Source organism: Muscardinus avellanarius (genome assembly GCF_963383645.1).
Source record: "Muscardinus avellanarius genome assembly, chromosome: 18".
NCBI lineage: Eukaryota > Metazoa > Chordata > Mammalia > Rodentia > Gliridae > Muscardinus > Muscardinus avellanarius.
In genome coordinates, this window is record NC_137804.1 from 8,930,679 (window position 1) to 8,952,848 (window position 22,170).

General features: G+C 45.4%; 1 protein-coding gene across 7 annotated transcripts in view; it reads right to left on the minus strand.

Moving 5' to 3' along the window:
- Nucleotides 1-22,170, minus strand: part of CNOT10 (CCR4-NOT transcription complex subunit 10) — a gene marked incomplete at both ends in the record, with an annotated part of 40,758 nt that overhangs the window by 14,971 nt on the left and 3,617 nt on the right. For 6 of the 7 annotated variants that reach the window (XM_080715021.1, XM_080715020.1, XM_080715019.1 and 3 more), the window contains 9 exons: nucleotides 2,634-2,836; nucleotides 6,029-6,178; nucleotides 8,907-9,024; nucleotides 10,480-10,563; nucleotides 12,213-12,299; nucleotides 13,667-13,809; nucleotides 15,386-15,536; nucleotides 16,981-17,142; nucleotides 18,934-19,049. In XM_080715021.1, coding sequence (XP_080571147.1) covers nucleotides 2,634-2,836; nucleotides 6,029-6,178; nucleotides 8,907-9,024; nucleotides 10,480-10,563; nucleotides 12,213-12,299; nucleotides 13,667-13,809; nucleotides 15,386-15,536; nucleotides 16,981-17,142; nucleotides 18,934-19,049 — 1,214 coding nt within the window. Of the gene's footprint in view, nucleotides 1-2,633; nucleotides 2,837-6,028; nucleotides 6,179-8,906; nucleotides 9,025-10,479; nucleotides 10,564-12,212; nucleotides 12,300-13,666; nucleotides 13,810-15,385; nucleotides 15,537-16,980; nucleotides 17,143-18,933; nucleotides 19,050-20,173; nucleotides 20,376-22,170 lie in introns of those variants that run through there. The other variant, XM_080715015.1, reaches the window with a different exon arrangement.

The following is a 22,170-nucleotide window of genomic DNA, read 5'->3' on the forward strand; positions in this document are numbered from 1 at the left end:
CCAAATAAAGTATAAAATAGGTCTGGGAGTATAGCCTGGAGGTAGAAAGCCCCTGGGATCCATCCCCAGTACCAAAAAAACTAAACTAAACTAAAATAAAATAAAAAGTAAATAAAAAATAAAGCTGCACACCTGTAATCCTAGTACTTGGAAGGCTGAGACAAGAGGACTACAGGTTTGAGGACAGTCTTAGCACGTAGTGAGACTCTCATCAGCCTAACGAGACCCTATTTCCAAATAAAAAATAAAATCAGGTTAGGGGTGTGGCTCAGAGGGAGAAATGTCTCTGGGTTCAAGTCCCAGAACCACACACACATAAAAAGAGTTTACATGGGTGCAATTCTTGTTTTTTTGGCGTGGTACTGGGAATGGAACCCACCAGAGGCATTCCACCTCCAAATTACAGTCCTATTTTATTCTTTTATTTTGAAATAGGGTCTAAGTTGCAGAGGGCCTCACTAACTAGCCAAGGCTGGCCTTGAACCTGTGATCCTCCTGTCTCAGTCTCCCAAGTACTGGGATTACCAGCATGCATACCATGCCCGGCTTCACATAGTTCTTTAAACCATTCAGGTCTTGTAGTTTTCCTCTCAAAGTACTGCTCAGCAGAACCTCCCCACCCTCACACCCCAGGGAGCATGGCGGGGTGGGCTACACCTGTGATACAAACGTCTGGTCATGCTGATATGCCCCCCCCCTTGATTCAGAAGGCTGACCAACTGCCATTTGGAGATAAGGTAAGCGGCCGGCTACCACAGCCCCCCGTGGACAGAGGGTCAGGTCATTCATCAACTCTACTATCACTTCCTGAGGCAAGAGTGAGGTCCAGGCACAGAGGGGATGCAGTCTAATGCCTTCTTTCCTCACGGTTTTCAGTCCTCCAATCACTGGCTGCACGGGAACTGTCTCACGCCAGGAGAGAGCATGACCGCCACAGCTGCCGGACCAGCACTCAACAGACGCGGCCTGTCCATGCGCCAACCCCGGTTCTTATTTTGTGGTACTGAGGATTCAATCCAGGAGCATTCTACTGCCGGCCATACCCTCAGCTTTATTTATTTATTTATTTATTTATTTATTTATTTATTTATTTATTTATTTATTTATTTATTATTTTTTGTGGTACTGGGGTTCCTGGAAGCCCTTCTACCTCTGGGCTACACTCCCAGACCTATTTTATATTTTATTTGGAAACAGGCTGGCTTTGAACCTGCGCGATCCTCCTGTCTCTGTCTCCCAAGCACGGGGGTTACAAGCGTGTGCCACCACGCCCGGCTGTTTTGCATACCAAGAATCAGACTGCTTGCAAATAACTTTTTAAATTTTATTTTAATTTAGTTTTTTGTGTATGGTACTGGAGATGGAACCCAGGGGCCTTCTACTTCAGGGTTACATCCTCAGACCTATTTTTTATTTGCAAACAGAGTCTCCCTAAGTTGCTGAGAGCCTCACTGAGTTGCTGTGGATGACTTCGAACCTGCTATCTCCTTTCTCAGTTCCCCAAGTACTGGGATTACAAGCATGCATCACTATGCCTGGTGCAAATGGCCTTTTGACAATAAATTTCCTCCCAGGTTTTTTTTTTTTTTTTTTTTTTTGTGGTACTGGGAATGGAACCTAGGGGCATTCTACCTCCAAGTGACACCCCCAGCCCTATTTTTTATTCTTTATTTAAAAGCAGGGTCTCACTGACTTGTGGATGACTTCACTAAGTAACAGAGGCTGGCCGTGAATCCACGATCCTCCTGTCTCAGCCTCCCAAGTACTGAGATTACAGACATGCGCTCTAGACATGTGATTTAAAAACATACACAACTACAGCCGGGTGTGGTGGCGCACGCTTATAATCCCAGGGCTTGGGAGGCTGAGACAGGAGGATCACACAGGTTCGAAGCCAGCCTCAGCTACTTAGTGAGGCTCTCAGCAACTGAGTGAGACGCTGTTTCCAAATAAAGTATAAAACAGGTCTTGGGAGTATAGCCTGGAGGTAGAAAAGCCCCTGGATTCCACCCTCCGTAGCACAAAAAAAACAAAACAAAGCAAAAACCATATACAACTAGCTAGGCAATGCATACCTGTAATCCCAATGCTTGAAAGGTTGCGTGGGGAGGATCACAGGTTTGCAGCTAGCCTCAGCTACTTAATAAGGCCCTCTGCAACTTAGTGAGAACCTGTTTCAAAATAAAAAATGAAAAATAGGACTGGGGGTGTAGCTCGGAGGTAGAATGCCCCTGGGTTCCATCCCCAGTATGGCAAAAATAAATAAATAAATAAATAAATAAAAAATAAAAGGAAATGAGGTCTTATGTGGTCCCAAGTTTTTTTTTTTTTTTTTTTTTTTTTTTTTTTTGCGGGTCTGGGGATGGAACCCAGGGGCATTTGACCTCCGAGCTATACCCCCTGCCCTATTTTTTATTCTTTATTTTGAAACCGGGTCTCACTGAGTTGCAGAGGGCCTCACTAAATAGCTGAGGCTGTCCGCGAACCATGATCCTCCAGGTCTCAGCCTCCCGAATGCTGGGATTACAAGCGTGTGCCACCACGCCCGGCTCGGTCCCAAGTATTTTTGCTTTTCATGTAACAAGTGTCAGGGGAGAGAAATGGGGTTCAAAGAGACCCCAGGGAGCACTCACCCCTTTGTTGGCAGCGATGCAGCACTCGGCCAGCCGCAGCCACAGGCGGGGGTTTGCGTGGTACACCTGCACGGCCTCGATCAGACACTCGAAGGCGGCGAGCGGCCTGCCGATGTGCAGAAGCTGAATCCCGCAGTTGTACAGCAGCTCATAGCGCTTGTTGGTTAGCAACGTACACATGGGTCTTCCTGAAAACTTTTTGCCTAGTAACAGACATTTGGTGAAAAGCAATCAAGAGAGTAATACTTACACTGAAAGCATTCACTCCACCAAGTGCCCAAACACTACCACACTACAAACCACGGCCACAGCCTGAAACCGCAAAAACTTTCACCAAGGGAGGGCGGCCCGGCCCTCAGCCCCCTGCAGTCAGCTCGCTCCAGGCCGGAGGTGGACACACAGGTGCCAGATTCTCAGGTGGCCAGGCTGTGCAGGGGATGTAGCTCGGAGGTCAAATGCCCCTGGGTTCCATCCCCAAACCCTCAAAGAAGAAAGAAATAAAGGAAGGAAGGAAGAAAGGAGGGAAGAAAGGAGGGAGGGAGGGACGGAGGAAAGAAAGAAGGAAGGAAGGAAGGAAGGAAGGAAGGAAGGCAGGCAGGCAAAAAGGAAGGAAGGAAGAAAGGAAAAAAAGGAAAAAAGGAAGGAAGGAAGGAAGGAAGGAAGGATGGATCGATCGGTCTGGGAGTGTAGCTCTGAGGTAGAATGCCCCTGGTTCAATCTCCAGTACTGCCAAAAGAAAAAAAGAATTAAATTAGGCCTGGGGGTGTAGCTCTGAGGTAGAATGGCCCTGGGTCCAATCCTCAGCACTGCAAAAATAAAAAGTAAAGCTGGGTGTAGGGGTACATACTTGTAATCCCAGCATTCAAGAGGCTAAGACTGGAGGATCATGGTTCACGGACAGCCTCAGCTACTGGGAGGCCCTTTGCCACCCAGTGAGACCCTGTTTCAAAATAAAAAATAGGGCTAGGGGTGTAGCTCAGAGGTACAATGCCCCTGGGTTCCATCCCTAGCCACCACTAAATAAATGAATGAATAAATAAATAAATAAATAAATAAGCCAGCCAGCCAGCCAGGTATGGTGGTACAAACTTGTAATCACAGCATTTGGGAGTCTGAGACATGAGGATCACATTTGGCAGACAGCCTCAGCTACTACTTACTGAGGCCCTTTGCAACTCAGTGAGACCATGTTTTAAAATAAAGAATAAAAAACAGGGGTGGGGAGAGGCTGAGACAGGAGGATTGCACAGGTTCAAAGCCAGCCTCCGTTACTTAGTGAGGCTCTCAGCAACTCAGTGAGACCCTGTTTCCAAATAAAATATTAAAAAAAATAGGTCTGGGAGTATAGCCCGGAGGTAGAAATCCCCTGGTTGTTTCCACCCCTAGAAACACACACACACACACACACAAAAAAAAAAAAAAAAAAAAAAAAAATAGGGCTGAGGGGATAGCTCAGAGATAGAATGCCCTTGGGTTCCATCCCCAGTACTGGAAAAAAAAAAATTATATACACACACACACACACACACACACACACACACACACACACATAATAAAAAGTAAAAAAATAAATAGATTATTATTTTATTATTATTATTTTTTCTTTTTGTAGTACTGGCGGTGGAACCTAGGGGCTTTTCTACCTCTGGGCTACACCCCCAGCCCTATTTTATAATTTATTTGGAAACAGGGTCTCACTAAGTAGCTGAGGCTGGCTTCGAATCTGTGCGATCCTCCTGTCTCAGCCTCCCAAGCTTGGGAATTACAAGCATGCATCACCGCGTCCAACTCTTATTATTTTAAAAAGAAAATAACTGCTTTATTTTAGCCATTTCAGATCAAGGACCCATATAAAATGAGTATTAGAGGACACAGTCCAGGAATTTGCTTTAAAACTGTCAGATGCTACCAGTGATAACACTCCAAAAAAAAACCCTATAATACAAAACTCTGCAAAGAACCTATATAAGCCTGGTTTGGCACAGTCAAGATTATAAAACTTAACTGGATGTAGAGGGACACGCCTATAATCCCAGCTACTTGGAGGCTGAGGCAAGAGCATCACAAGTTTAAGGCCAGTTAAGGCAATTTAGAGACCCTGTTTCAAAATAAAAAATAAAGCCTGGGGACGTAGCTCAGTGGCTGACAGCCTGTCCAGCCTGTGAGTTTAATCCCTAGAACTGCAAATGAACAACACAACTAAAAAGCCCCTTAATCGTGAGTAAACAAATATTATGGTTTATAACATTACCATGCAAGATTACTGATTTTAAAATCCAGGAAAATTTGAGGGTGGGGTGGGGTGGGGTGGGGTGTGTTTACTGGGGATGAATCCAGGGGTGCTCTAGCACTGAGTGACTTCTCCAGTCCGTTTATTTTATCATTATTATTATTTGAAGGTCTGGGGATGGAACCCAGGGGCATTCGACTTCTGAACTACACCCCCTGCCCTATTGTTTAGTCTTTATGTTGAAACAGGGTCTCACTGAGTTGCAAGAGGCCTCACTAAGTACTAGCTGAGGCTGGCTGTGAACCGTGATCCTTCCATCTCAGCCTCCCCAATGCTGAGATTACAAGCGTGTGCCACCACGCCTGGCCAGTCCTTTTATTTTGAGACCAGGGTCTTGCTAAATTCTTGAGACTGGCCTGAAACTTGTAATCTTCCTGCCTTCTCCACCGAGTAGCTGGGATTACAGGCATATGCCACTGTACCCAGCTAATAAATGTGTGTGTGTGTGTATGTGTGTGTGTGTGTGTATGTGGGTGTTGCTGGGGATCGAACCCAGGGACATTCTACCTCTGAGCTATACCCCAGCCCTATTTGATTTTTATTTTGAAACAGAATCTTGCTAGGTTGATGAGAGCCTCACTACTTGCTGAGGCTGTCCTGGAACCCGTGATCATTGTCTCACCCTCCCAAGCACTGGGATTACAGGCATGCACCACAACGTCCAGCTCTAAGTTTTTTTGTTTTTGTTTTGTGGGTCTAGGGGTGGAACCCAGGGGCATTTGACCACCAAGCTACACCCCCTGCCCTATTTTTTAGTCTTTATTTTGAAACCGGGTCTCACTGAGTTGCAGAGGGCCTAAGTAGCCAAGGCTGTCCGCGAACCGCGATCCTCTGGTCTCAGCCTCCCGAATGCTGGGATGACAAGCGTGCGCCACCACGCCCAGCTTCTAAGTTTTTTAATAATTTGAAATTACTCCTATGTTTTGCTATTCAAAACAACAATGTCTACTGAAAATCTGCAGACCCAAAGGTGGGCGGGGCCATTAGCCGCCTGGGGGCCCACAAGGCACGTGCCGTCACCAAGCGCGTGGTCCTTCAAAGACGCCGTTCCCAAGTGGCAGCAAGGTGCACAGCGCGCCCCGCGCCCACCCAGCGCCCGGCTTACCTGGGGCGGCGCCTCCTGCACTGAGCTGCGCACAGACACTGTCGTTCTCCTGCAGGGCCTTCTTGAAGTAGAAAATGCCCAAGTTGTGCTTGCTCATGGCAAAGTGGATGCACCCAAGATTGTTCCAGAACATGCACCGCAAGCATTCCCCTGAGGACACAGAAAAGCTCTACTCTTGGTATCCTCTTGAAAGAAGCAGGCTTATCTAGTGGGAGCTAATTCTCCTGGCAATTCCTCTTAGGCCCTCTAGAACAGTTCACGAGCAGGTGAGAACTTAGAAAACATCGTGGGGGGGCACTGGGCTAAACCTAGAACATTCTACCTCTGAGCTACACCCCAAGTGCTATTTTATCACATTTTAATTTTACTTTATTTTTTCAGTTTTTATTTTTTTGGTACTAGAGATGGAACTCAGGGGCCTTCTATCTATCTTCTATACTATGCGCTCAGACCTATTTTATTTTTTATTTGGAAACAGGGTCTAAGTTTCGGAGGGCCTAAGTTGCTAAAGCTGGCTGTGAGCCCGAGATCTTCCTGTCTCAGCCTCCCAAATGCGGGGATTATAAGTGGGAGCCACCACTCCCGGCCCAGCTAGAACATTTTTAAGCATTTAAATTCCTTTTCTGTTAAAATCTCTTCTATGAGTCCTGTGTGGTAGCAGGAGGACTGCAAAATTTGAGGTCAGCCTCAGCAACTTATTAAAGACCCTGTCTCAAATAAAATAAGAGGGATGCGGATACAGCTCAGTGGTAGAGTGCAATTGGGTTCAATCCCCAGAAACGGGGAAAAATAGCCTATTTTCTGGGGAAAAAAATTTGGTCGTTGTTGCTGATGTACTGGGGATTAAACTCAAAAGCATTCTACCTCCAAGCTACATCCCCAGGCCTATATTTTGCCTTACTTCTTTATTTTGAAACAAGGTCTCAATATGTTGGGGAAGGCTTCACAAAGTAGCTGAGGCTGGGCATGAACCTATGATCCTCCTGTCTCAGCCTCCCAAGTACTGGAATTACAAGTGTGCGCCACCACGCCCAGCTCCAGGGTCTTGTAGGTTTCTGAGTTTCATTTCATTGCTAAGGCTATCCCTCAAACCTGCAATCCTCCTCTCTCGGCTTCCCAAGTACTGGGATTATAGGCATGCGCCACCACACACGGCAAGACTTCTCAACAGTGGCAAGAATAAATAATAAAAATTATCTTCCTGAGTTTAAATAAATGGTTTACATAATTAATGGTCTATTATTATTCATTGTTTTTAGGGGAGAAAAGGGAAAAGCAAAAAGATGATCTCATTTCCTTAAAAGGTCTCACTCACACAGCAAAACCCCAAGGAGCTTACCCCCAGTTTTAAGCTGGTATGTATGTATGTATGTATGCATGTATGTATGTATGTATGTATTTTTGTGGTAATGGGGATGGAACCCATTCTACCTCTGAGCTACACCCCCTGCCCTATTTTTTATTCTTTATTTTGAAACAGGGTCTTACTGAGTTGCAAAGGGCCTCACAAAGGGCCCCACTAAGTATTAGCTGAGGCTGGCCAGGAACCAGGATCCTCCTGTCTCAGCCTCCTAAATGCTGGGATTACAAGCATGCATCACCATGCCCAGCTTAAACTGGTGTGGTGGTGCAGACTTATAAACCCAGTATTTGGGAGGCTGGGACAGGAGGATCAGAGGTTTGTGGCCAGCCTCAGGTACTTGGTGAGACCCTATTTCAAAATAAAAAATAAAAAATAGAACTTGGGGTGCAGCCCGGAGATAGACTGTCCCTGGTTTCCATCCTCACTACTGAGGTGGGGGTGGGGGGGGAGGAAACTGGCGTGGTGGTATGTGCCTATAACCCCAGCACTTGGGAGGCTGAGAAGGAGGATCCAAGACTCGAGGCCAGCTTCAGCAACTTAGCAAGGCCCTCAGCAACTTATTGAGCCCATTTCAAAATGAAAAAAATTAAAAAATAAAAAAAGGACACAAACTGTTAGCTGTAGCTCTGAGATAGAATGTTCAATCCTCAGTACCAAAACAAAAAGCAAGAACGAAACAAAATAAGAAGCTGGGTGTGGTGGCATACACCTGTAAATACAGTAATTTGGGAGGCTGAGAGAGGAGGATTGTAGGTTTGAGGCCAGCCTCGGCAATATAAAGAGATCCCATTTCACAATAAAAAATAAAAAAGGGCTACGGGCAGCTAGACATGGTGGTGTAGTGTACACTTGTGATCCCAGTACTTGGGAGGCTGAGACAAGATAATCACAGGTTCACTGCCAGCCTCAGCCACTTAGTGAGGCTCTCAGCAACTGAGTGAGAACCTGTTTCCAAATAAAATAGGGCTGGGAGTGTAGCCCAGAGGTTCTATCCTCAGTCCACAAAAAAAAAAAGGGTAAGGGTGTAGCTTGGAGGTAGAATGCCCTGGGTTCAAGCCCTAGTATCACACACATGCAAAAAGAAAGAAGGAGAAAGAGATAAGAGACCAAGCGAAAGAAAAAAGTGAGACTTCTTCAAAGCAGAAGCAAGTCAGAAGCCAGAACTCCTAGAATTTTGAGCAGCAATAATATTTAAACATTTTCATTTCAATATTCGTACGGCGCACGCTTGTAATCCCAGCGCTTGGGAGGCGGAGAAGGAGGATCGCGCAGGTTCGAAGCCAGCCTCAGCTACGTAGTGAGACCCCGTTTCCAAATAAAGTATAAAATAGGTCTGGGGGTGTAGCCCGGAGATAGAAAAGCCCCTGGGTTCCACCCCACCACCACACACACACACAACAATTAAAAAAGAAATATTAGTATGGAATCCCTCTGCAGTGCAGCCTAAGAGGAGGGGGAGGCGACAAGGGGTAAAAGAACTAAGAAAACACTACGCCAATTCCGCAGGTCCTTTACCTGTTTTCATGAATCCTGGATGCTCAGCAATGTTTGAACTATTTAACAGCTTCACAGCTTTTCGGTAATTGCCCCTTAGGTACTCAAAATTGCTTTTAAGAAACAGAGAGGGTGCCGACTGTAAAGAAAATACACAAGTTATTTAAATACTTGTTTTCAGATACCTAATGCAAAATCGTAATTACACTGCTACATAGTTATGTGTTCAAGAGCGCAAATGAATCAGTCATGGTGACAAAAAACAATATATAAATATTTTTTATAATATTAGGGGATAATTGGATAAGGGCTAATTGGATGCTGTGTGCATGTATGTTCTCACAAGTCTTGTATTCCATTCTGATGTATGACTACAATGCACCAATAAAAAAAAAATATATATATATATATATATATATAAATAATAATAATATTAGGGGATAGAGAGCCAGGTGTGGTGGTGCACGCTTGTCATCCCAGCATTCGGGAGGCTGAGACCAGAGGATCGTGGTTCGCGGACAGCCTCAGCTACTTAGTGAGGCCCTCTGCAACTCAGTGAGACCCGGTTTCAAAGTAAAGAATAAAATATAGGGCAGGGGGTGTAGCTTGGAGGTCCAATGCCCCTGGGTTCCATCCCCAGACCCGCAAAAATAAATAAATAAAAATTAATAATAATAATAATATTATTAGGGGATAGACACTGCCTCATGCATGCGAGACAAGTGTGCTACCCAATATATCGGCAGCCCCGCTCTAGAGTTTTCACTACTCTCGCAATCTAAAAACTTGCAAACCTGTCAGCAGACCTACCTAACAAACAGATACGTATCAGAATACAGTCCACACAGTACCGACCGACTCTCTTCATCTACTACGTCACTAACTAGAAGCCGCTTAGTATTTTTTTCTTTTTCCTTTTGCGGTACCGAGGATGAACCCAGGGGCATTCTACCTCCAACTACACCCCCAGCCCTATGGCTCTACTGAGTTGCAAAAGGCCTCGCTAAGGAGCTGAGGCTGGCCGCAAACCCAGATTTTCCTGTTTCAGCCTCCCAAATGCTGGAATTACAAGCGTGCGCCACCATGCTCGGCTAATTTTTTTTTTTTTTTAATTTTTGCTCTGTTTAGAGACAAGGTCTTGCTCTGCTGCCCAGGCTGGCTTTGAATTGTGGTCTCAAGCAATCCTCCTGCCTCAGCCTCCTGAGTAGAGGGGGCCTGTTAAGGGCCTTGAGGCCCTCAACTGAGATCCAATCGGACAGCACACACTAGGTCTTTTCATAGCCATGATTATTAGACTGGTGATCTCCCTTGTCTCTTATAAATGCCAGGCAAGTGCTCTACTGCTGGGCTGCACCTCCAGCTCAGGCTGGTTAACATTAAGTAAAACACGCAACGATGGGTACAATGCAATCACCACTCCCCAGGTTTCATCTGGTGCAGGATGACGGACTTGGTGCCAGACTTGAACCCAGGGAGGCCAGCACACTGAGCATGTGCTCTAACCCAGCTGCACCCCCTGCCCCCAGTAATGAGCTGAGAAACACTCAGAGGTAAGTAAGACCATAAACTGCAACACAAGTCCGACGGCACTTACATTGCCAGCTGTGTTCATGACTGACTTGATCTCCCGCTTGCAGGCTTTCAGGGACTTCATCTGAATGTAAGCCCTCACTTTGTACTGTAACGGGAAAAGCGCTCGTAGGTGAGAGTGTCAATGACGTATGACAAAGTTTCGCTTTCTAATTATAAGGAAATCCAACCAAATCTTACAACAGTTATACTGGTTATTTGCAAAAGCAAGTTTAAAATTATCTTAAATATTCTGGGTTTTTTTTTTTTTTTTTTTTTTTTGTGGTACTAGAGATGGATCCCAGGGGTCTTCTGAGCTACATCTCCAGACCTATTTACTAAGGAAACAGGGTCTAACTAAGTTGCTGAGAGCCTCACTAAGCTGCTGAGGCTGCCTTCGAACCTGTGATCTTCCTATTTCAGCTTCCAAGTACTGGGGTTTAAAGTGTGTGCCACCACGTCCGGCTGAATATTTTTTTGTTGTTGTTGTTTTTGGGGGGTCTGGGGATGGAACCCAGGGGCATTTGACCTCTGAGCTCTACTCCCAGACCTATTTTTTATTCTTTATTTTGAAACAGGCTCTCACTAAGTTGCGGAGAGCCTCACTAAGTAGCTGAGGCTGTCTGCGAACCGCGATCCTCCTGTCTCAACCTCTTGAATGCTGGGATTACAAGCGCGCGCCACCACGCCTGGCTTGAATATCCTATTTTGATTGGACTCTTGGAATATATATATATATACTCTAAGACCCCCCCAAAATAAAGCAGAATAAAATTTATATTTGAGCTCCAAGGAAAAAATCCCACAAATCCTTATCTACACATGGCTAACTGACATTTATTCAGTTATTATTATTTTAGTTCAACAAATTTCCCAATACATTCCCAGCCCATTTATTACAAACTTTATTTATTGTGCAATCATCTTAAGCAAAATATATTTTGCAGAATAAATGTACTCTTTTTGGCACTGGGGGTTGAACCCAGAGGTATTCTACCCTTGAGCTACACCCCTAGCTCTATTTTTTATTCTTTTGGTGGTGGTGGTGGTGGTGGTACTGGGGGGCTGGGGGTGGAACCCAGGGGCTTTCTACCTCCAGGCTATATTCTCAGACCTATTTTATATTTTATTTGGAAACAGGGTCTCACTAAGTTTCTGAGAGCCTCACTAAGTAGCTGAGGCTGGCTTTGAACCCGTGCGATCCTCCTGTCTCAGCCTCCCAAGCACAGGGATTATTACAAGTGTGCGCCACCATGCCCGGCTTTATTCGTTATTTTTGAAACAAGGTCTAAGATCAGAGGGCCTCACAAAGTTGCTGAGGCTGGCGACAAACCCATGATTCTCCTGTCTCAGCCTCCCAAGTACCAAAATTACAAATGTGCACCACCATGCTTGGCTTGAAAATATAATTGTAGCCGGGCGTGGTGACGCACGCTTGTAATCCCCGCGCTTGGGAGGCAGAGACAGGAGGATCCCGCAGGTTCGAAGCCAGCCGCGCGCGCTGGCTGAGGAGACCCTGTTTCCAAATAAAAATGTAAAAATAAGTCTGGGAGTGTAGCCCGGAGGTAGGAGGGCTTCCAGGAACCCCAGTACCACCAAAAATAAAAATATATATATATTTGTGAACTACAATGCTTCAAAGCCAAATAAATGCACATGCCTTCAATTACATACTGATTTCAGTGACTGTTCATGTTGTTTCATTACTCGAAACAAGTCTGTATGTATAACCATCTCTAAAAGTTTCCGTCTTGCTACCTGATGGATCTTGGATTTGGCCGCTTCAATCAGAGCTCCGCTTTCGGCTTTATGATTAGACCCGTCTTTGTTGGAATTATTACCAGTCTGCAGGATGGTGAAGCAAGGTTAAGAAAGATTAAGTATTTTTAAATCATAAATTACTTCAAAATACCCTCTAGAGAGCTCTTGTCTGTGTGTGATATTGGGGACTGAACCCAGGGGCCTTCTACCTCCGAGCTACACCCCAGCCCTATGTTTTAGTCTTTATTTTGAAACAAGGTCTCACTGAGTTGCAAAGGGCCTAAGTAGCTGAGGCTGGCCGCCAACCGCGATCCTCCCGTCTCGGCCTCCCTTGCAGGGATTATAAGGGTCCGCCGCCACACGTGGCTCCTATCTTATTATTTTGAAACAGGGTCTAGCTAGATTAATGAGCGTCTCATCACTTACTGAAGCTGTCCTGGAAGCTGTGCTGGAATCCGCCTCAACCTCCTCCCAAGTACTGGGATTTCAGGAATCTACCGCCGCACCCGGCTTAGAGAGCGTTTCTCTTTTTTTTGTGTGTGTGGGGTATTGGGATTGAACTAAGGATTGTTCTACATCTGAGGTACACCCCTAGCCCTATTTTTTATTCTTTCTTTCATTCTTTTTGAAATAGGGCCTCACTAAATAACTGCGGCTGGGTGGGAACCTGTGATCCTCCTGTCTCAGCCTCCCAAGTACTGGGATTATAAGCGTGCCCCACCTCTCCCAGCCCCCCAGCCTGAATTTGTTTACTTTGAAACAGAGCCTCACTACTTGCTGATGCTGTCCTCAAACCTTCAATCATCCTATCTCAGCCTCCTGAGTACAGTGTGTGTACCACCATGCCCAGCTTCACTATATCTTAGTACGTGTGCTGCCGAACTGAGCAGCCGGGTGGGTTATATCTTAATAAAACTGTTAAAATAAGCCAGGCGTGGTGGTGTACACTTGTAATCCCAACATTTGGGAAGCTGAGACAGGAGGATCGCGGTTCGCAGACAGCCTCAGCTACGTAGTGAGGCCCTTTGCAACTCAGTGAGACCCTGTTTCAAAATAAAAAATAAAATAACAGGGCTTGGGGTGTAGCTCAGAGGTAGAATGCCCCTGGGTTCCATCTCTAATACCATACACACACACAGAAATTGTTAAAATAATATTTTATGGCCAGGTATGATGGGTCACACTTCCAATCCCAGTACTTGGGAGGCTGAGACAGGCTGCACGTTCTGGGACAGCCTCAGCAAGCAGTGAGACTCTTAGCAACCTAGTGAGAGCGTTTCAAAATAAAAACAAAATAGGGTTGGGGGTGTAACTTAGAGGTAGAACACATCTAAGATCAATCCCCAGTAACACACACACACACACACACACACACCCAAGAGATAATACTTTACAACTACAAATGGTAATCATACTTTAAATTTTTAGTTAGATTATCCTGGAACACTCACCTCGTTCTTTCCGTTCTTGTTATTGTTACCCTGTGAAATCATTTTCTCGAGGACAGCAAGAAGATGCAAAGCTTTCTCAGCTTGGTAGGTTAATATGTACAGGTCTACAAGCAAAAAGCACACTGCTTGGGCGAACTTTTCTTCTGGCAGGGAAAGAAAAAAACAAAAGCAAAGTCACAATCCCAAAGGGAGCACCCGTCACAGCAGCCCCCACGGAGCTCTGCTGGGGAGCAGAACCTCTGTCCTGACTCAAGGGAACGCACCCCAGCCAGCGCCTCCAAGGCCGGCCCCCAGGCGCCTCCTCTCAGGGCAGCAGGCACTGAGGCTCCGCTGGCAAAACATCTGCTAAACATCAGCACACGCAATGAAGACTACTAAGGTGGAAAGAAACCTGAGTTCCCTCCCAAGCCTGCTCTGCTGCCTGTTAGTGTGTCATGTATGCACAACATGTAATTTTTTTTTGTGTGTGTGATACTGAGGGTAGAACCCAGGGGCTTTTTTTTTTAACCTCCGGGCTACACTCCCAGACCAATTTTCTATTTTATTTGGAAACAGGATCTCACTAAGTTGCTGAGAGCCTCTCTAAGTAGCTGAGGCTGGCTTTGAACCTGCGCGATCCTCCTGTCTCAGCCTCCCAAGCGCGGGGATTACAAGCGTGCGCCACCACGCCCGGAAATATTTGTATTTGTTTACTTATTATTTATTTTATGGTACTAGGGATTGAACCCAGGGGAAATCTACCTTTGAGCTACACCCTCAGCCCAATTTTTTATTTTGAAACAGGGTCCTGCTAGTTTGATGAGACTCTCGCTACTTGTGGAGGCTGTCCTCGAACCAGTGATTCTCTTGTCTTATTTCTAAGTACTAGGATTACAAAAATGCACTGCCACACCTGGTTTTCTTTTTTAAATTTATTTTGAAACAGGGTCTAAATTGTGGAGTGCCTCGCTAAGCTGCTGAGGCTGGCTGCAAACCAGTACTCCTGTCTCAGCCTCCTAAGTAGTGGGATTACAAGTGTGTGACAACACACCCAGCTTTCCAACAATATTTCTAAAGCTATATTTAAAAACTGAGTAGAAGCTGAGCTTGTTGGTGTATGTTTGTAATCCCAGTACTTGAGAGGCTGAAACAGGAGGATCGCTGTTCACAGCCAGCCCCAACAACTTAGGCCCTCCACAACTTAGTGAGACCTTGTTTCAAAATAAAGAATACAAAAATAGGGCAGGGGGGTTTAGCTTGGAGGTAAAATGCTCCTGGGTTTAATCCCCAGTTCTACAAAAAACAAAAACAGAAAGAAAACTGGGTGGAAAGGGGTGTTAAAAGAAAACATGGGAGCTGGGCATGGTGGCGCACGCTTGTAATCCCAGCATTCGGGAGTCAGAGACCGGAGGATCGCGGTTCATGGACAGCTTCAGCTACTTAGCGAGGCCCTTCACAACTCAATGAGACCGTTTCAAAAAGTAAAATAATAAAAAAAATAGGACCGGGGATAGAATGCCCCTGGAATCCATCCCCAGTAATGCAAAAAAAAAAAAAAAAAAAAAAAAAAAACTGGATTTATTTAAATGTTATATTATTTAACAATTAAGAAAAGTAGACACAGCTTCTTTTTTTCTTTAAATACCGACATGTAGTCTTTTGGTCCAGGTTATCCAGATAAAAATACCACAGAATTTTGCAAATATGAGCAGATAAGAAAATTTGTGACATATATCATACCAAAAGGTTCTATGAACTGGTAAAGTTTTTCACCAACTGCTATCGCTTCTGTGTACTGCCGCAGGTGATAGAGAATGACGGCCTGATTATAATACAACATGCTGTTCTCCACGTCGTCTAGCCCGTCCATTTCTTCAACCGCTGAGTGCACCTAGAAAACAAGCCATGGAGAACCTGCCTGAACAACAGGAAGGAAGTGAAGCCCGGAAGTGAACGAAACCCATTCATAAGCAGGAGCGGAGCCGGGTGTGCTGGTGACTGAGACCTCAGCTGCTCGGGGGGCTGAGATGCGGGGATGCAAGTTCAAGGTCCCGTGACTCAGTGGTGCAGCACCCACAAGAAACAAAACCCATGACGCCAACAATAAAAGAAAGGGCTTAGCCGGGCGTGGTGGTGCACGCTTGTAATCCCAGCATTTGGGAGACTGAGACCGGAGGATCACGGTTTGCGGACAGCCTCAGCTACTTAGTGAGGCCCTCTGCAACTCAGTGAGACCTGGTTTCAAAATAAAGAATAAAAAATAGGGCAGGGGGTGTAGCTTGGAGGTTGAATGCCCTTGGGTTCCATCCCCAGACCCGCCAAAAAAAAAAAAAAAAAAAAAAAAAAAGAAAGGGCTGGGCGTGATGGCACATGCTTGTAATCCCAGCGCTTGGGGGGCTGCGACAGGAGGATCCGGCTTCACAGCCAGCCTCAGTTACTTAGTGAGGCCCTCCACAACTTAGTGAGACCTTGTATCAAAATAAAGAATAAAACATAGGGCTGGTGGTGCAGCTTGAAGGTAGAATGCCCCTGGGTTCCATTCCTCCCCGCCAAAAAAAAGCCAGGTGTGGTGGTCCACGCTTATAATCCCAGTACTTGGGAGGCTGAGACAGGAGGATCGCAGGTTCGCAGCCATCCTCAGCTACTTAGTGAGGCCCTCCACAACTTAGTGAGACCCTGTATCAAAATAAAGAATAAAAATAGGGCAGGGGGGTGTGGCTCGGGGGTCAAATGCCCCTAGGTTCCATCCCCAGACCTGCAAAAAAAAGAAAAAAGAAAAAAAAAAAAAGGTCTGGGAGTATAGCCCAGAGGTAGAAAGCCCCTGGGTTCCACCCCAAGTACCACAAATTAAAAAAATGGCCTACCCATGTGCCAGGCTTTCTACATTAAAACCTTTTAGACCCAGGTAACAACATTAGCACAGTGCCTACCCAGTATGCACAGCACACTGGGCACCAACAAGACGAAACCCTTTCAGAGGGTAAGCCTCATCGGCCCTCCAGAACAGTCCCCCGCTTCTATTTTACACACAAGAAAACCAGCTGGGCTGTGGTGCACTCCTGTTTCAAATTAAAGATGAAAAAATAGGGCTGGGGTGTAGCTTGGAGGTAGAATGCCCGTGGGCTCCATCCTCAGTACCCCCCACAAAAGCCCAATAGAAAAAGAACATAATATACTTGTCATTTCCTGAAATAATCATCTTATACAAACAAAATGAATACCAATAAACGTTTCCGGTACATTAAAAATCATGCCAGGATTATCAGACAGAAGTCTACCCATATTTCACAAGTTAACACAACACACTTTTAAAGTTAAATTTATTTCTGTGTCACCTGATTCTTCAGCTGGTTAAGTGTCTGTCTCAAATTATCTGTTGTTGTTTGGTTACTTTTAAAAAACTCAGCTACTGCTGTATTCAAAATTATTTTATAATCGTCTTTGTTTATATCTTGTAGACAGGCAAGGTGTTGCAGACAGGCATCATAATTTCCAGACTAAAAAGAAAAAACAGAACAACACATACATAAATATTTACACACCAACTATAGCATATCATATCCAATGTTTCACGCATCTTTGCCTTAAAGTCTTAAAAAAGACAGAGTTCCCCTTATACCAATTGAAGTCATTAGATAATGCATGTCAATTAAAAAATTGTGGTATTCATTTCCTAAGACTTAAACTCTCACATCGACACATATGTTATACCTATAGCAGATAAAATAAATACACTGAAATATAGCTACACACACACACACACACACACACACACACACACACACACACAAAGGGGGAGAGAGAATGTGTGTACGTGTGTGTGTTTGAGAGGGAGAGAGTGTGTCGTAGGATATAAATTGTTGAGTCTAGTCAAGAAAGGTAATACAGTTACCCCAAATTTTAATTTCTAGTAAATATACTCTGAATATACAAGTATAAAATTCTTCTGCTTAGCTGGGGATGGTGGCGCACACTTGCAATCCCAGCATTCGGGAGGCTGAGACAGGAGGATTGCGGTTCGTGGACAGTCTCAACTACTTAGTGAGGCCCTTTGCAACTCAGCGAGACCGTTTCAAAATAAAGAATAAAAGATAGTGTTGGGGGTGTAGGTCGGAGATAGAATGCCCCTGGGCTCCATCCCCAGTACAAAAAAAAAAAAAAAAAAAAAAAAATCGGGCTGGGGGTATAGCTCGGAGGTAGAATGCCCCTGGGTTCCATCCCCAGTACTTCAAAAAACACAATAAAAAATTATTCTGCTTATATGTTTTCTGCTTATATGAATATATCCTGATAATCAAATTTTTTCTTTCATACTATTTAAGGTCAGAAATTTTTAAATTCTTTTTTTTCATACTGGGGATTGAACTCAGGTACCTCTGAGCTAGACCCCTATCCCTATTTTATTCTGAAATCGGGTCTAAGTTGAGGGTCTCGCAAAATTGCCAAGACTGGCCTCAAACCTGCAATCCTCCTGTCTCAGCCTCCCACGTACTGGGATTACAGGTGTGCACCACCACACCCAGCCAGAAAAGTTAAAATTCTGACAATAAGCTTTTGGGGTTCTGCTTTAAAGTACATTCAAGACAAATAAATGAAAAGTCTGGCCAACATATTTCAAATATAAATTTAAAAGACTTATAAAACAACAGTGTGAGTTAAGACATGTTTATGGAAACACAAAAACTTGAGAATGGTTCGGATTACTTCCATTCTTTTTTTTTTTGGTGGTACTGGGGTTCCTGGAAGCCCTTCTACCTCTGGACTACACTCCCAGACCTATAAACAGGGTCTCTTAAGCCAGCACGGCTGGCTTCAAACCTGCGCGATCCTCCTGTCTCCGCCTCCCAAGTGTGGGGGTTACAAGCGTGCGCCACCACGCCTGCCCGGCTACTTCCATTCTTTTAACCATATTTAAAAGCCGGGCGTGGTGGCGCACGCTTGTAATCCCCTCAGCTTGGGAGGCTAAGACAGGAGGATCGCCAGGTTCGAAGCCAGACTCAGCTACTTAGTGAGGCTCTCAGCAACTTAGTGAGACCCTGTTTCCAAATAAAGTATAAAAAAATTAGGTCTGGGAGTATAGTCCAGAGGTAGAAGGCTCCTGAGTTCCACCCCGTACCACACACAATAAACAAACAAACAAACCTAAAACACTGTTTTAGAATGAAACCTACTTGTCTTTAAGCTTAACTCTTAAATTATGGTAGAATGAAAACTGAATGCCAGAGTGCACTGTGAACGGACTGGTGGCCGAGAGCCCTGGAGGGCAGCGGTGAGGGAAGGGGGCTTACAGTGAAGGCTTGGAAGGCGCTGGTGGAGAGCTCCTTCTCCTGGTCCGTGATCCCAGACGCCGGGCCGGAGACCCCGGATGCCGGGCCCGTCCCTTCATGCTTCTCTGCTCCCTGGTCTGCAAATGCACGGCATTTAGTGTTCCTTAGAAACGAAAGGCGTACGAAGAATTTGTCCCTCGTTCTCTTTTGCTAGGGATAAAACTCTGGGCCTCGAGCGTGCCAGGCCTGTGCTCTACCACCGAGCTACCTCTCCCGCCCTGAGTTTTCTCCTTAAGAAGGCTGCCAAAGCCCCAGCTCCCTCAACACCGGCGGTCAGCGCCAAGGGGCCGCTCCTCCGAGAACTCTGTCTCCTCGGCAGGAGTGAAACACAATGAAAACTTGGGTAAAGAGCACCAGTGTTCATTAGGACATTCAGACTGGAAAGGCTACACTCTCTTAAAAACACTGGATCAGCCACACAGTGATATACAGAGTTTGACAGATTCAAGAAACTGGCAGAGCTGGGCGTGGTGGCGCACGGTTGTAATCCCAGTACTTGGTAGGCTGAGATAGGAGGATCGAGGTTCACAGAAAGCCTCAGCTACTTAGTACGGCCTTCTACAACTTAGACCCTGCTTCAAAATAATAAAATAAAATAGGGCTGGGGGTATAGTTAGGAAATAAAATGCTCATTAATTCAATCCAAATTACCATACACACAAAGAAAAAAAGATAATAAAGCCATGGAATGGTAGTGTGCACCTGTAATCTCACTACTTGGGAGGCTGAGATAGAAGGATTGCATATTTAAGGCCAGCTTCAGCAACTCAGCAAGGCCCTCAGCAACCTAGTGAGACCATTTCAAAATTAAAAGACAAATTTTAAAATACATTTCAATGAGATTACTATTTTTCTTTATTGTATGTTTCTATACTTTTCAAATTTTCTAAGAAATGGGCATTAATTTTTTGTAGTTATTAGGGATTAAACTCAGGAGCATTCTATTTCTGAGTTATACCCTTGGCCTTTTTTTTTTTTTTGCGGTACTGGGGGTGGAACTCAGGATATTCTACCTCCAAGCTATACCCCCAGCCCTCTTTTTTTTTTTCTTTATTTTGAAAGAGGGTCTCATTGAGTTGCAAAGGGCCTCGCTCAGTAGCTGAGGCTGGCCACAAACCATGATCCTCCTTTCTCAGCCTCCCAAATGCTGGGATTACAAGTGTGCACCGCCACATGCTATTAACTGCTGCTATCTTCTTACCAGACAGAGACTGCACGTAATTCCACAACATTTCTTTATTTGTCCAAAAGTAGTCTCTGTTGCTAACTGGAAGTGTGTAAGACTTATCCTCCATGAGCTTTGCTTTCCTTTTACTCTGGCTCAGGGGACATGGCTGCCCTTCCAGGCGCGCAGAGGTCTTGGACCCGGCAGCCTTAACACTCTTCAAGGCAACAGACTTCATTTCTACCCAGCGGCTGCGGCTGCGTTTCCGCCAAGCAGAAAAGAAGTGCAGCTCTCCCGACACTGAACGAGTCAGTTAACTGAAGGCGGGGACACATTCCGATCCAGAACGCTAACAATTCACATCTGATTGGAGGGGGACTGCGGGCTGTGCCGTCCCCACGATGCTCAAGAAGGGATTTTCCAAAGAAAAGAGGAATGCGAAAACACTTGAGGAAAGCCCCGGCGTGGTGGCGCACACCTGAGATCCTGCACTTGGACAGCTGAGACGGGAGGATCACAGGTTCGAAGTCAGCCTCAGCAACTTAGTGAGGCTCTCAGCCATTTTGCACGGCCTCAGCAACTTAGCGGGATCCTGTTTCCAAATAAAAAAAAAGAAAACAGGACTTGGGGTGTAGCTTGGAGGTAGAATACCTTGGGGTTCAATCCCCATTACTGCCAAAAAAAGGAAAGAAAAAGCAAAGACCTATGAAAATTGAGTGCTATTATCACAAAATACTGATGATGCCGTCATAACGAAGTTTAAAAGATGTAGCATGCCTTCTAGGAAAAAAAAAGAGCTATCCTGTGTGTGTGTGTGTGTGTGTGTGTGTGTGTGTGTGTGAGTGCGCACACGCACGGCCTAACTGGGAATCTAACCCATGGCTTCACACTTGGCAGGCAAGCTCGCTAACACTGAGCTGACCGGCCTAGGAGAACTATACAGAAGGATATTAGCTTATGTAAAAATATTATTAAAAAAATAGTATTAGAATGAGGAAAAATGCCAGTGTGCAAACTCCAAAGATGTATCAGATTAAGGAAAGGATCATCAATAGCAGATTTCTAGCGGGGCGCAGTGGTGTGCACCTGTACTCCCGGTGCTTGGGGGCGGAGACAGGAAGACCAGAGGTTTACAGCCAGCCTCAGCAACTTAGCAAGGCCCTGTTTCAAAATAGGGTGTAGGGAGGTAGAATATCCCTAGATTCAATTCCCAGAATAAAAAATCAAAGTGTAAGCCGGGCATGGTGGCGCACGCTTATAATCTCAGCATTCGGGAGGCTGAGACAGGAGGATCCGGGTTTGCGAACAGCCTCAGCTACTTAGTAAGGCCCTGGAAACTCAGTGAGACCCTGTTTCAAAATAAAGAATAAAGCCGGGCGTGGTGGCGCACGCTTGTAACCCTAGTACTTGAGAGGCTGAGACAGGAGGACGGCACAGGTTCAAAGCCAGCCTCAGCTACTTAGCGAGGCTTCAGCTTGGTGGGACCCTGTTTCTAAATAAATATAAAATAGGTCTGGTGGTGTAGGTCAGAAGTAGAAAGCCCTTGGGTTCTATCGCCAGTACCACAAAAATTAAATACATAAATAAATAAAAATAAAGAATAAAAACTAGGGCTGGGGGTATAGCTCGGAAGTAAAATGCCCCTGGGTTCTACCTCCAGTACTGGGGAAAAAAATTTTACGCACACCATTGTCTTCTGTGCTATCAAAAGGGTGTGCCAAGCCCAGCACGGTGGCCCACACCTGCAACCCCAGTACTTGGGAGGCTGAGACAGGAGAATCTCAGTTCGCAGCTAAGCCACCTGACCTATTTCATATTTTATTTGGAAACAGGATCCCACTAAGTTGCTGAAGCCTGGCTAGGTCACTGAGGCTGGCTTTGAACCTATGCAGTCCTCCGGTCTCAGCCTCCCAAGTACTGGGATTACAAGTGTGCACCACCGCTTGTGAGGCCCTCGCAACTCAGTGAGACTCTGTTTCCAAATAAAGAAAAAAATAGGGCTGAGGGTGTAGCTCAGAGGTACAATCCCCCTG